Source organism: Salarias fasciatus, chromosome 3 (assembly GCF_902148845.1).
Source record: "Salarias fasciatus chromosome 3, fSalaFa1.1, whole genome shotgun sequence".
Lineage (NCBI taxonomy): Eukaryota > Metazoa > Chordata > Actinopteri > Blenniiformes > Blenniidae > Salarias > Salarias fasciatus.
Genome location: NC_043747.1, coordinates 25,034,719 through 25,049,372, shown reverse-complemented (window position 1 = coordinate 25,049,372; position 14,654 = coordinate 25,034,719). Strand labels below are relative to the sequence as shown.

Below are 14,654 nucleotides of genomic sequence, written 5' to 3'. Positions count from 1 at the left end.
ATGTTCCACAATACTGATGGAAATGAATCAAGGCTCCAGGTAAAGTTCTTGAATTGAATCAGTTTGGAGTTTGTAGTCAGAACAGGTTCTACATAACATTCTGTGGTCGAATAAGGTTCAGAACTTGCATCCAGAATCAGAGCAGGTTCTGGAAAACCTTCTGAATTCAAGTCATTTTTGGTTAGAAGCACTTTGGGTTCCAGAAACAGTTAATTTCCTCCCGGATCAAAGCTTTGTTCTAAGTTTTTTGTTAAAGTCTTCTGGAAAGCTCGGGATGGTTTCAGGAGTCAGGGTAGTGGATCTGGTGAGAGGCTTTGGCCTCAGAGATGGTTCTAGAAGGAGTCCCGGTCCGCCCTCGACCTCCCACTTGTTCGCCCTGCTGCTGGTCGTCGGCTTTTTGGTGTTTGTCGATCCGGTCGGCTGCTACAGCAACTCCACCTCCGAGCCGTCCCCACCCGACCTGATGATGTCGGACTCGGCTGACTTCTACGGCAGCGACCCGCCTCTGGGACTGGAGCCGGGTCACCGCGCCCCAAACGGCGCCTCGCATCTGCTGCTGCTGCAAGAGACCGCCGACGAGCCCCCGGAGTCCCCGGGGACCGGACCGGAAAAGCTGAGACCTTCAAGCAAGCTCAAACACAAACATGAGCGGAAACCTCCGTCTCACCGGTCCCTGTCCAACACGTCGGCGGGGGGCAACGGCAGCTCACCGTCGCCCCCCACCTGCGTGCAGGACACGTCCATAAAGACGGTCTTCAAGTACATCAACACGGTGATGTCCTGCGTGATCTTCGCCGTGGGGATCATCGGGAACGGCACCCTGCTGCGGATCATCTGCCAGAACAGATCCATGAGGAACGGACCCAACGCCCTGATCGCCAGCCTGGCCCTGGGGGACCTGATCTACATCGCAATCGATCGACCCATCAACATCTACAAGGTAGACCGTCCGTTCTAGAGCGTTGGTGTGGAGCCACGGTGTTCCAGGACTGCTGAGCACTGCGCTGATAATCAGGTCGAAAATAAACTGCTGATAGTGATAACACACACACACACACACACACACACACACACACTGCTGCACTGAGAACTCGTTTCTTTGTGTGTGCAGCTCCTGGCGATGCAGTGGCCGTTCGCCGACAGCTCGCTGGGTCTGTTCCTCTGCAAGCTGTTCCCCTTCCTGCAGAAGGCGTCGGTCGGCATCACCGTCCTCAACCTGTGCGCTCTGAGCGTGGACCGGTAACGCAGCGCCACAACCCCACCTGTTACACCTGTTTGCTGCTTGAGCTTGAACATCAACGCCCCGCCTCGTGGTTGCAGGTACCGTGCCGTGGCGTCCTGGTCCCGGGTGCAGGGGAACGGCGTTCCCATGGCGACGGCCGTGGAGATCGTGGCGATCTGGGTGCTGTCCATGCTGCTGGCCGTGCCAGAAGCCGTCGGCTTCAACATGGTCAACTTCGAATACAAGAACGTGACCATGAGGACGTGCATGCTACAGGCCAACACGCCCTTCATGACTGTGAGTGTGTGTGTGTGTGTGTGTGTGTGTGTGTGTGGACTCTACGTGAACCACACACATCTAAACCATACAAATGTTAAACTTTTAAAGGTGCCACAGAGACTGAGGAGCTTCGTTATGTGGTTCCTGTGTCGTGTTCCCGTTTCCATGGCAACGTTTCAAGCGAAAAGGAATCGCGAGCCGCTCATACTAGCTATCCGTCACGCTAAAGCGGAGCAGAGCTTCCTCCATCAACACGGAGCCCCGAGTGTTTTCACAAAGTGTCGTTTTGGCCCAGTTACACGGCTAAAGAAGCCAGGTGTTTTCAAAAAGTTGTGTTTTCCGTGGCATCGAGCGCCGTTGTCGTGTAAACACACTCTGGTTGTGTGTGAGCGGGGTAAACAAGCTGCTGGGTAAATTCCCATCATCTTTTTGTTGATGTTTCTGGACGGGGGCTTCGCCGTTCAGATGGTTTATGATTTCTCTTCCTGTTTACGCCTCCGGGTCACGACTGGACCAAACAACCGCTCTTTACAGTCTGAACCCAGGTCAGCTCGGCCGCCAGCAATCTGTCCGTTCAGCAGCGGCTTGGAATGTAAATTATCTGTTTAATAACTTGCTGCTGACGTGAGGAGGAACATACAGTACGCTGCGGTTTGTCACGATGCTTGTTTCCGTGTGTGTGAACACATCCAGGGGAAAGATGTGAAGAATTAAGACACTGTGTTGAGGAAACTACTCGAAGGTGGAACTTCTTGGAAACGCTTGCGCTCCATTGTGGTAGATGACAGAATCTCTGATGCTGGTCTTTCTTCTGGTCTTGGCCCTGGTCTCCACAGTCAATGTAAACAGCTGCTCTGCACCTGCTCAGTAGATGGACAATAGGAACAAGCGTCCTGACTCCCAGTCCAACAACCAAAAGACAACAACAACAGCCAACATGCCAGCTACGTTGTTTTCAGTGTTTCTGCCATAAATAGAAACATTTTCTGAAACGAAAACAGTGTGTGTTCACCTGAAATGTTGTCTTGTAAACGATCCTGACATTTGGGGGAAGGTTCTACTGCTCCACAGATGTTTGACTGACAGGAAGTCATGTAGAGGGTGACGAGTTCATCCAAATTTTTTGGATGAACTCTTTTGTGAAAATTTCTTTTTAAAATATGGTCTGTTTTTCTGAATTAACCACATGAATATAAACTTTTGGTGAATTCAGGAAAACAGATGATATTTTCCATTGTAATTTTTTTTTTACTGATGAATAAATGTGTTAATTCAGAAAAACAGGGATTTTTTTGTAATTTCTTTTAAAAATAAATTATAAAAAAACTGGGTAATTCAGAAAAACTTAATTTTTTGTGAATAAAAAAAAATGGGGGGATTCAGAATAACATTTTTTTGTATCTTTTTAATAAATTATGAAAAAATTGGCTAATTCAGAAAAACCTCAATTTTTGTTTTAGTTAAAAAATATTTTAAAAATGAAGGGATTCAGAGAAAACATTTTTTTTTTCAAAATAGATTATGAAAAAAGGATAATTCAGAAAAAAACAGCCTGCTGTTTCTGTGTGTAATTGATGTTTTCTGGTAATTACAATTTAATTATCTTAATAATTCAGAGAAAATTAAACATTGAAACAGAATATTTTTGACAATACGTTTCCATCAGGACACTGAATAGAGAGCAGAGGTCGGCTTTACTGCTGAATGAGGAAGAAGGGACGAGGCGGGGACAGGCTTCATGGGACTGAAAACCCGATGGTGACCACTCGGAGGCCTCGGAGGCCTTCAGAAGAGGTTCTGAACCGGTCTGTTCCTGTTCCAGTTCTACCGGGACGCGAAGGACTGGTGGCTGTTCGGGTTCTACTTCTGCGTGCCCCTGGTCTGCTCGGCGGTCTTCTACGGCCTGATGACCGGCGAGATGCTGCGGCACGAGAAGGGCAGTCTGAGGATCTCGCTCAGCGATCACCTCAAACAGGTAAACGCTCGCGGGGATCCGGGGTTCCGACAGGAAACGCAAGGTTCTCACCGTTCCGCCGTCGTGCCGTCCAGCGCAGGGAGGTGGCCAAGGCCGTGTTCTGCCTGGTGCTGATCTTCGCCCTGTGCTGGTTCCCTCTTCACCTGAGCCGCCTGCTGAAGAGAACCGTCTACCGGGAGCACGACGCCGGCCGCTGCCAGCTGCTCAAGTACCGACCCGCCCTCGCTCAATCCGGTTGAACCCGGTCCGGCGCCAGAAGACTTCACGCTTCACTTCTCACTGTCGTTGCAGCTTCCTGCTGGTCCTGGACTACTTCAGCATCAACATGGCCACCATCAACTCCTGCATCAATCCCATCATCCTCTTCTTCGTCTCAAAGAAATTCAAGCACTGCTTCAAGGTAAGACAGAGAGACGAAGAGAGGAGGAGGGGGCGGGTGTTCGGCGGCCAGTGTCTCTCCGACATGAGCGGGTCGGGGGGTCGGGGGGTCGAGGGGGGGCGTGAGACCCTGATACAGCTCCGACGTTCTAAACTTGGAGAGGTCGTGACCTTCGATAAGAGGCTGCTGGGAATCCGACACGTTCGCCCCGAGAGGCCACTTCAGGCTTATCTCGGGAAGTTTGAGCAGAAATGTAGCAGGAGCGTGGGTTTGAATCTCCTTTCATGGTCGTGGAGGCTGAAATAGCGACAATTAGATTTAAAAAAAAACAAAAAAACAAGTGAGAATATGACTGAGAAAATGAAATGTAGTCATAACGTACCTTGAGTATTCTCTGAAGACACGGGGACCGGAGGCGTGTGTTGACGCCTCCCGTCTGTCTCCCCAGTCCTGCCTGTGCTGCTGGTGTTCGTCCGGCTCTCTGTCCAACAGCCTGCTGCCGCTGCACCACGGCACCAGCCAGTACAAACACACCGAGCACTGACGGAGCGCCGCCCTGCTGGACCGCAGCAGCTCCTCACCACAACCACACGCTGGTCCGGGACGACTCTTCTTCACTGTACTTTCACAATAAAAGCTGTAAATTATTTGTCAAACTGCTCTCCAGTTCTGTTTTTATCTGCGCTTTCATGTATTTGTCCACACTTCTGAGCAATTATTATAACAGTATTATTAATAGTTTCTAAATAGTATTTGTAATTAAATTGTTTTTGTAATTGTACTAATAATTGTGAAAAATTTTATATTTTTGTCATCACCAATGTTGTTCACACATTAATGTTTTTGATATATTTCAATTTATTCTTGAGTCTACAGTTGCATTTTAAAATTTTGACTATGCTAAAAGAATAAACAGGTCAGCTTGAATGTAATATGTTCAAAGACTTTTCATAATTAAAGTCATTACATGCAAAGCTTGCGTTATTTAACATACAATACAATGGCTTGTGGCAGCCAAGCGTTCATAGCGACGTCGCTTTTTGATCGTTCGATGTCGGCTCTTCCTATCATTGTGAAGCAGAATTCACCAAGCGTTGGATTGTTCACCCACTAATGGGGAATGTGAGCTGGGATTAGACCGTCACAGGACCGAGACAGGTTAGTTTTACCCTACTGATGATGTGTTGTTGCAATAGTAATCCTGTTTGTTGGTTTGTTGGGATGAAATAACATCAAATGGCTGTTTAATTTCAACTTAATACTGAATTCAAACACTCTTTATGAATCATATCCACAAGTTTTTTTTTTGTTAAGTAAAATTACATTTGATTGTCCTAAGAAGCTGCATGTGTGAGTATACACATATAGGTCTATTTACACTTATTGACATGACTTTCATTTCTTAGTTAAAGGTTTTCCTATGTACTAGTGACGTTCTTTTCAGTCACTCTCTCCATTTCTTTCAAATCAACAAAGACGTGAGAACAAAAGACAGTTCATGATCACGCATATTATGATTCTTTTATTGACTAAACACAACCACAGAATAACTGTAACAATGCTTTATATTGCGCTTTTCTGTATACCTTCAAAGTTGCTTTAAAATTGCACTACTCATTAATTCCATTCTCAGACATGACAATCTGTGTGTATAATAATAATTAAATACTTATAAATATGCATAAGAGGATATCATATGCAAAAAAAAACAAAACAAAAAAAAAAAACAACTGGAAAACTACGGAATGCAAACAAACTATGATGAGGAAACTTCTGCCAGTGACTGGATGTAACAAAGTATGGCTGAGAAGCAGAGTCTCACTCAAGTAAAGATTAAAGGTGTAACACAGGATTTTCTCGAAAAGACGAAGCCAAACGTCTGTTACTCGCTTTTTGAAAAATGTGCATGCGCCAGACCGTCCCACCTGCTCGACAGCTTCTCCAGGGGAAACGCCTATCAATGGCTCATCTTCTCCGGGCGTGCATGGCATTTACAGTTTCTGCGATCGGCCTCGCTCATAAAGCTTATTTTCTGAAACAGTTACAGTTTCATTATGTCAGACTCGCCATCGGTAAGGAGCTACTAGCTGAAACGGAAGCTCACCGGCTACATAAACACTCTGAATGCGCATGCGCAAAAGGGAGAAGCTTATTGGGAGCGAGCACGTAGAACCACCTTACGAAAGCAGCTCGTCAGAATGATTGACAAACAGACCCACCAGTTATTTTGATGATCCACCCGGAACTCAAAGCAAATGGAACATCGTATGTTACACCTTTAAATGAAAAACCGAAGTACAAACATAATCGGTATATTAATACTTCAAAACTTGTCATATACTACAATATCTGCAGTCTTTAATGCTGGTGGATGCTCTGATGAATCCACCAAAGCCTCGTGACCTCTTAACAAAGATAGCGACGAGCGTCACGCGTCTGAATTTATACTTTCAGTGTTTTTATCTGCTGGGTATCTGCTCAAGCAGTGTTCAAACAGTGTCTCGACACGCCGCCTGGTTCTGTGTAGCGATGACCCTCTGCGGGCCTGGTAACCCCGTGGCGAGTGAGCCGACATGGACTGATCAGGACGTTTGGACACATGTGAACAGGGCCAGTGTTTCCTCTAGGATTTTTTTCAGCGGTGGAGCCAGGCTCTCCAGTTAACATGACACTTGACTGCAGATTCTAACAATTCTACCTCCATTATCAGTGTGGTAGAGCCATGACTGCAACCTGCAAGTTTTTTTTTTTTTTTTTTTTTAACTTCTGAGGACCCCAGTCCGGTCGCCCGAGTTTCCCTTTCATGTTTTCTCCTCAACCTCTCTTCCATCTGCTTCATTTGGTTCTCGTACTCTTTCATTTGATTCTCCTGCTCCTTGACTTTGTTCTCCCTTCTGTACTCAACTCTCCTTCACTTGGTTCCACTGTTCCTCCCTGTCTAAAGTTACTTGTCTTACCCTATTATATAAAACATTAACGTTAGATTATGTACACTCACAATACATGATGACAAGTGTGAACACTTTTTTTTTAAACTACAACATTATGTAGCGTATTGATCCATAATTACTGTCTTTCTTTTCTTAGAGAAATATTTGAACAAGTCCGTCTGAAACTGCAGTCAGTAGCACATTATGGCGTGTAAATGTTATCTTGATGGCACAGGGCTCACATGAGGTTCACAGACACTTCACATTGATTTTGTGGTGTCTCAATGTGCCCTCTAATCATTTCAGTAAACATTGTTAAATTCCAGTTGTTCTTGAACGCTTCATACTGTGATGTCTTTGTTAAATGTTGCCTCAACATAAAAATCCTGCACCAAAGTAAACTGTGCTGGTCATCTCTGCTGCATTAAACTGCTGCAGCATTAAACTCTGTCGTGACACTAAGCTGACACACCATACAAACACACCACACAAACACACACACACACACACACACACACACACTTCGTGAGTACCCGACCCAGTGCAGGAGTCTGATGCGAAGACATGTGGCGACGGTGGTGTATGTGCGACCCCAAAAAAAAAAACAAAAAAAAAAAAAGAAAAGAAAAAAAAACATAGAAAAAGCGGCAAATACAAATAAGGAGTGGCGACTTGCTGCTCCGAAATGAATATAAATAGGAAAGCACGATAATGATCGGTCCGATAAATTATCGGCCAATTTGGAGTGAAATGACGTCATTTTTATCGGTCTGATAAATTAATCTAATCCGATAAATTAAACCGATAAATTAATGGGTTTAGTCAAATTGCTTGTTTTGTGAAGCATCGATGTGCCTTAACTTCTGTAACTTCTGGCTGAGGAGATGGCACCGGCGGTACGGTTTATTCCGCGGGTTCATTGCTGCCCTGCACCTTGACTGCTAAGGAGGGGGTTTTTTGCACCCCTTGTAGCTTCCAACAGGCCTGCAACGTTTTTTTTTTTTTTTTCCCATCCAGCGTAGGTAAGCTAACTGTGAGTGTGTGTATGGGGCCCATGTGTTTTTGTTATTGTCTGCGGTTTGAACATTAATTTGTGTTAATATTTACTGGTACTGTTCAAAGTTTCCTGTTGTGTATTGCGGTTGCCATTAATTACAGAGGTTTAGTTCTATGTGCACATTATTTGCAGAGAGGGGGTGGGCATTTTATTTCACTTACCTGACAAAAGTAATTTAAGTTCTTGATTTACTCAGTTTGGTTGAAGATCAAATATTCATTCTATTAAATTGTAGCAAACTATTATTTCTTCTAAACAGTTTTCTGGACTTTATTTTCATTTTTTGTGTTTTTAGATTTGAGGTTGCCATGTCAATGGATTTAATTTATTTCATATTTGAAAAATATTTGATTTTTTTTTTTTTTTACAGATAAACAAGTCACAGTTCTGTGAAATCCTTTTCTTGAAGGATGCAGTTTTTGTTTTAGTTGGGATTTGATGTCATATTTGATATACTGAGTTTTGAGAAGTTTGACAGCCTGTGTAAAGTCACAGATTTCATTTTTGTTTTTGTTTGAAAAAATCGACTGCTACTAATTTTAACTGTTTGATATTTTTGTAAAAAAATAAATGAACAGTCTGTACTGTTGTTTGCTGTTATAGTCAGGCCAGAGCTACTAAAGTATTACTTTTTTTCATCACTGCGTCTTCAATGTTTATACTCTCCTTAGTACGCAAACTGCAGATTATTTTAAAGGGACTTAAGGCAAGATTTGTGAAAAACTACACATGTATTTCCAGTTTATTCAATGCTAATGGGTCGTGAAGCATTAAAAACCTAAAATAACAGGCCAATCCACGTATCTGTCTGTTGCCTTATACAGGCTGTGTGCCAAATAATTTGTTGCTGTTCGGGGTCCGAATTTCCCACGCAATCGTGGGGATGTGATGTAAATTGATGCTGTATGCGCGCTGCCGAACAGGAAGAACATGGCCGCCATTGACACGGACTCAAACACTACATCCCTGGTTCACACAGGACGCGCCGCGCGCGGAAGCGGTAACACCACGCATCGAGTTTCGGATCGGCGCCCCTGTTAACCTATCTGACAGTTCATACAGGAGGCGCGGGGTAGCGCTGCTCCGCTCCTCTCTATTTTCTCCATGAGCCCCGAGCGCCATTTGTCAAGTTGGATCAAGCTGATCGCACCAGACAGGAAGTCGGGAACGGAAAATACGAGAGAATCCGGTCAATTTTCAAATTAAAATAAAGTAAAATAACTTAAATTATGTTGCTTTTTGGTTTTCCTTTTCAGATAAACACACACAGGGAGAGGGGGCGAAAGGGTGGGTGGGTGGGTGGGTGGGTGGGTGGGGGGGGGGGGGGGGGGGGGGGGTAGAGATTCACGTGATGGTGGGCACTGTCCAGACGCAGTTCACCAACAAGATGACGGAAAACACCGTGCTGCTTCCTTCTTTTATTGATTGGATGAACCCACAAGAGAGCCAGGACTCTCCTTCTCTCCACGGGCGTCGATGTCTCCGGTGCGCAGAGCACAGCAGAAAAGGCTTCCTGTATGAACAGCCAAGCGCCTGCTGCCTGGTGCTGCGGCGCCTCAGCGTCCTGTGTGAACCAGGCGTCAGTATGCTTCCCCGTCGCATCGACGCCGTTCCTACGCCATGTAGGCACCTAGGGCTTGATGCGCACCGAAAGTGTTTGTGCGCGCTCCCGTGCCGCCTTGGCTGGTGGCTGCAGTTCCCCACAGCGCCTATCGCGGCAACACTGAGGTAAATTTTGTAAAGTTGCCTTAAGTCCCTTTAAGATTATATTGAATATAAAAATCTGAAATTATCGGTTATCGGTATTGGTCATAAGAAGTAGTTAATTTTCGGTTATCGGTATCGGTTAAAATTTTCCATATCGTGCATCCCTAAATATAAAGGAAACATTGGAGATGAAGACACTTTGTCCCAGACAGAACAGGACAGGAGGTCACCTTGTTCCTCCCATACTCACACTGGTGAACTGAAGGTGACGGAGGAGTGCAGGTGAAGTCGGACGGCGGGTTGGAGGGCGTCTCTGAACGTCTCTGTGAAGGTGTGGAGGCAGGTGAGACTGTCGGAGGAAACTCTGTAGAAGGACAGAACACCAGCTTCCCAGTCCAGATACACTCCGAGGAGTCTGGAGTGCCAGTTGGGGGATTCGACTTCGACCTTGTTTCTCCCGTGTTCAACGTAACAGTGTCCATCAGCAACGGTGAACACCCACGACTCGTCGTCCCTTCCCAGCTCACATTCACCTCTTTTCTCCATGACGCTCCCGTACGCCAGCACCACGCTGCAGGACTCCAGTAAGTCCACCTCCAGGTAGCAGCGCTCCTTCAGGCTCTGCTGGCTCAGGCAGATTTCAGACTTATGACGTTCTGCTGTTGTCTGCTGCTCGACTGCCCAGCTCACTCTTCTGTTCCCCTCAGACAGCAGCAGGTTCTTGCTCACCGTGTTGGGATCCAGAGTCACGTCACAGGCGTCTGCAGGTCAGAAAACACCGTCTGGGTCAACGACCGACGGAAAACTACTGCAGTGTTTCTAGATCTAACAACACAAAGGCAAACACCGATGCAGATGACACTCAGATTTACATCACGTGGTTAGAGGAGCTGTACCCAGAACTGCCACCTTAAAATGGTGGGGAGTTTGAGTGACAGTATGATCCCAGGAGCTATGTTGTCGAGGGCTTTTGATAGTCGGGCTCACCTTCACACATAGCTTGGGCTCTGGAATACAACTTCTCAAGAAGGGCTGGACTATTCACTTCTCTGGTGTTGCCCACAGTGAAATGCGGGGGGCTGGTATGGGTTTGCTTACAGCCCCACAGCTCAGTCGCCATTTGTTGGAGTTTCTCCCAGTGAACGAGAGGGCTGGGTCCCTGCGCCTTCGGGTCGGGAATAGGTGCCTCACTGTTGTTTCAGCTTACGGGCCGAACAGTACCCGGCCTTCCTGGAATCCCTGGGAGGGGTGCTGGACAGCGCTCAAACTGGGGACTCCATAGTTCTACTGGGGGACTTCAAAACCCACATGGGTAGCAACAGCAAGACCTGGAGGGGGATGACTGGGACGCACGTGCTTAAAAAAACAAAAAACAAAGAAGTAAGGGATGCCGTCTAGCTGAAGAAGGAGTCCTATCGAGTCTTGTTGGCTCATGGGACTCCAGAAACAGCTGACAGATACCAGCAGGCCAAGCGAACCGCAGCCCAAGTGGTTGTGAAGGCAAAAACTCGGGTCTGGGAGGAGTTCGGAGGCCATGGAGGAGGACTACCGGTCAGGTTCGAAGAAATTCTGGCAAACTGTCCCGACACCTCAGGAGGGGAAAGCAGGTCTCCACTCACACCGTTAACAGTGGAGGTGGGGAGCTGCTGACCTCGACTGGGGATATTATAGGACGGTGGAAGGAATACTTCGAGGACCTGCTGCCCCCGCGACCCAGTCCCGGAAGAAAATGGATGGATGGATGGAGGGATGGATGTATCAACAACGTTGCTTGCACATACACAAGGGAGGACGAGTGATGTCTGAGGTTCGGAGATTCCTTAATATTGATGAGAATGACAAAAGACAGCCTATAAACCATGTTCTGACAAAACATTAAGAGTTGGTTGAACAGTTGGTAAAACACCAGCAACTGAATCACACTACTTACATTTTTTGAACCCTGGCTTGATCCGTTCAATCGACCCGTGGTCACACCTGTAGGTAAGAAAGACTGATGTAACATTTGGCAAATATGACCGGAGTGTATTTTCCTCAAGGTGTTCAGTGTGATGGTAGCACGGTTTTATAAGCTCACCTCAGCTTGAACTCCGGATCATTCTTGATTTCTTGAAGTTGATTTATTCCTGACTCTTCTGGATTGTTGTAGCTCAGGTCCAGAACTTTCAGATGGGTCGGGTTGGAGCGCAGAGCCGACACCAGGTGACCACAGCCTTCTTTAGTCACCATGCAGCCCGACAAGCTGAAGAAACACGGCAAAATTTACTGTGTTCTGGATCTGTCCAAGAGGCTAGCTGTGTCAAAATGTTGGGTTGGTCTGCTGTTGTTGCATTAACAGATGTTTACCTGAGCCTTTCCAGTCTGCAGTATTGACTCTCCAGGCCTTTACACAACTCCTGCACTCCTGAGTCTCTCAGGTCGTTGTTGCTCAGGTCCAGATCTCGCAGAGGAGAGTGGGGAAACCTGAGTCCAAAGGCCAGATGTTCCACCCACTGAGCGGTCACTCCACAGTTTGCTAGTCTGCAGACGGATCCCAGGGTTATAACAATTATCCAAAAAAATGCAAAGATATTTTGTAGAAGTGTTTCCCTGAGGGTTACTTGATTTATCTACTCATTCAAATTTTTTTATTTTTCCTACAGCAGTTTCCTTGCTAAAATACAACCAATAATGTGATCAAATACACTTTAGATTGATGTGGTGATAATAAGACGACTGAACGAAAATACTATGTTGCACATTCTTCCAGAATTTTACCGAGAACAATATGTTACAAAGCTTCTTCAAAAACAGTCGTCAAATTTAAACAAGATTTCTCAGCAAATGTGACAATGCCAGTCATTGTCAGTGAAAATAACCACCAAGGCGGAACTTTTCTGAAACAATTTGATGCCAGCAGAGTGATACCAATACACATGCCTACCACCAACATGGAAATTAGCTCTGAGGGTTGGAACTGATTGATCTTAACTTTCTGAAGATCAAAGACAAAGAAAGGGAAAGTAAAGAGCTGAAAAGTGTCATGCGGCAGGAAGAGGAAACTCACAAGGCCTTTTGGCTCCTCCTCACTGCAGGGATCAGCCTCCTCCGGCCCTCCTCGGACGTCCTGTAACTCTTCAGGTCCAACACTTCCAGATCGTTCTTTGACACCTGCAGCATGTTGGCCAGTGCAGAGCAGTGCAGCGGAGTCAGCTCCATCCCTGAACGATCCTGCACTTTCAGGTATTCCTCAATCTCATCTTTGACTTTGTGGTCTCTCATCTCCACCATGGTCTGGAAAAGGTTGATGCAGCCATCTGGAGAGATGTTCTTTTTTTGGATGGATTTCAGGTGAGTCAGGATTTTCTTCTCAGTGTCTTGACTCAGACCTGATGTCTTCAGCACACCTCCAAGGACTCTTCGATTGGCCTCAACCAGGAGACCAAAAAGGAAGCGCATAAAGAAATCCATGTGGCCGTACGCCTTTCCCAACACTTTGTCAACAGTCGTCTTCAGAAGATCCAGTAAAGTGTGTTCACTGTCTTTCATGTGAAGGAAGTCATCCAGCTCTGTGATATCGTTGTTTAAGAAAGAGTCAAAGATGTAGAGAGCTGCGAAGAACTCCTGTACAGTCAGATGAACGAAGACGAAGACTTTCTTCTGGTGGATGATTTTTTCTTCCACAAGAACTGTATTGAAAAATTCAGAGCAGACGGATGCTTCTTTCATGTCGATGCCACAGTCTTCAAGGTCTTTTTCGTAGAAGATCAGGCTGTTCTTCAGCAGCTGCTGGAAAGCAAGTTTGCCAAGCTTTAGAAGAAATTCTCTGTGCAGGGCCAGAAAGCTTTCTTCAGTCTTCACAGGCATCCCACCAGATTTTTTCATTCTGCGTCTTGTTTGGGTAGACAGAAAATGTGCCATCATCTCTGTCAGAGTTTGGGGAATATCAGGCTCTTCATCTCCAAAAACCTCCTGAAAAAGCAGGGCGGAAATCCAGCAGAAGATGGGGATTTGACACATGAAGTGGAGACTCTCTGAAGACTGAATATGTGATGTGATTCTTGTTGCCAGATCAAGATCTTCAGCAAACTGCCTCTGAAAGTACTCTTTGATTTGACTGTCATTGAATCCTCTGATCTCCGTCATCAGTCCAACATGCTCCACAGGGATCATATCAGCTGCTGTTGGACGGGATGTTATCCAGATGTTTGCATCAGGAAGAAGGTGACCCTTCATGAGATTCACCACCAGATTTCCCACAGACGTCTTTTGATGGACAGATGTGACCACCTGATTGTCCTTGAAGACCAGGGGGAGTCTGCTCTCGTCCAGGCCATCCAGGATCACTATAATCTTGGTGTTGACATAATCCGCAGGTGCAGTCAGATGGAGAAGATCGGGGTGGAACTCAGTGAGGAGCTCATGGAGGCTTTTCTCACCGGAACATAAATTCAGCTCTCGGAAAGCAAAACTGAACACGAAGTCAATGTCCTGGTTGGCATCCTCTGTGGCCCAGTCCAGAGTGAACTTCTTCACACTGAAGGACTTTCCAATGCCAGCGACACCCTTCGTCAGAACGGTTCTGTACTTTTCTTGACCAGGGGAACATTTGAAGATGTCACTGAGGTTGACTGAAAACTCATCGTTGACGAGTTTAGTTTCATTCAGCTGAGCTCGAAGCTGTTTGGACTCGTGTTCTGCACATGGTGCTTCACTCCCTCCAGCGGTGATGTGGAGTTGTGTGTAAATACAATTCAGGGAACTGTTTTGGTCTTCGTCACCTTCAAAGACCATCATGTTGTTCTCTTGCATGGTTCTTTTAAAACGTTGCTTTACTTTTGACAGATTGCTTTCACCTGAAACAATCAAAAACAGGATCAGAAAATGATAGAATTGAAATTTTGCGTATGTGCCCAGAGTGCAAGTGGCGTTAGGAAAGACTAATGTCATTTTCCATCCGAACATCAAAGCTACCAAAGGTACCTGCACACTACCCTATCTTTAGAGTTTACTGGTGCCAAACCATAGACAGCATATATCAAATCGTGATGACCTGGCTCCACAACTGAAGCCAACCCGGAAGTATCAGACACTGTCAATATCCCAGAGTCTACCAGGCACTGGTT

At 46.0% G+C, this 14,654-nt stretch overlaps 2 protein-coding genes across 2 annotated transcripts; one reads left to right on the top strand and one right to left on the bottom strand.

Moving 5' to 3' along the window:
- The first annotated feature begins 417 nt into the window (after positions 1 to 417).
- On the top strand, positions 418 to 4,429 carry LOC115381414 (endothelin receptor type B-like). Its single transcript, XM_030082762.1, has 7 exons — positions 418 to 940; positions 1,112 to 1,239; positions 1,321 to 1,519; positions 3,324 to 3,476; positions 3,551 to 3,684; positions 3,768 to 3,876; positions 4,304 to 4,429. The coding sequence occupies exons 1-7, from the start codon at positions 464 to 466 to the stop codon at positions 4,397 to 4,399; spliced, it is 1,296 nt and encodes a 431-aa protein (XP_029938622.1). The 5' UTR covers positions 418 to 463; the 3' UTR covers positions 4,400 to 4,429.
- A 5,366-nt stretch (positions 4,430 to 9,795) lies between these two features.
- LOC115382571 (NLR family CARD domain-containing protein 3-like) lies at positions 9,796 to 14,340 on the bottom strand. Its single transcript, XM_030084366.1, has 5 exons — positions 12,596 to 14,340; positions 11,896 to 12,069; positions 11,627 to 11,791; positions 11,201 to 11,205; positions 9,796 to 10,310 (listed from the first exon to the last, which is right to left on the bottom strand). Exons 1-5 carry the CDS (start codon positions 14,338 to 14,340, stop codon positions 9,796 to 9,798), a joined length of 2,604 nt encoding a protein of 867 aa, XP_029940226.1.
- Positions 14,341 to 14,654: the final 314 nt, after the last annotated feature.

What these genes read in the sequence shown, in the direction of transcription:
- LOC115381414 (XM_030082762.1), top strand. Translation starts at nt 464, where the DNA reads ATGATGTCGGACTCGGCTGACTTCTACGGCAGCGACCCGCCTCTGGGA. An exon ending in TGCGCTCTGAGCGTGGACCG is followed by an intron (nt 1,240 to 1,320) that starts GTAACGCAGCGC and finishes TCGTGGTTGCAG; the next exon opens with GTACCGTGCCGTGGCGTCCT. An exon ending in CCAACACGCCCTTCATGACT is followed by an intron (nt 1,520 to 3,323) that starts GTGAGTGTGTGT and finishes TTCCTGTTCCAG; the next exon opens with TTCTACCGGGACGCGAAGGA.
- LOC115382571 (XM_030084366.1), bottom strand. Translation starts at nt 14,340, where the DNA reads ATGCAAGAGAACAACATGATGGTCTTTGAAGGTGACGAAGACCAAAAC. An exon ending in AGGAGGAGCCAAAAGGCCTT is followed by an intron (nt 12,070 to 12,595) that starts GTGAGTTTCCTC and finishes ATCCGTCTGCAG; the next exon opens with ACTAGCAAACTGTGGAGTGA. An exon ending in TGCAGACTGGAAAGGCTCAG is followed by an intron (nt 11,792 to 11,895) that starts GTAAACATCTGT and finishes GTGTTTCTTCAG; the next exon opens with CTTGTCGGGCTGCATGGTGA.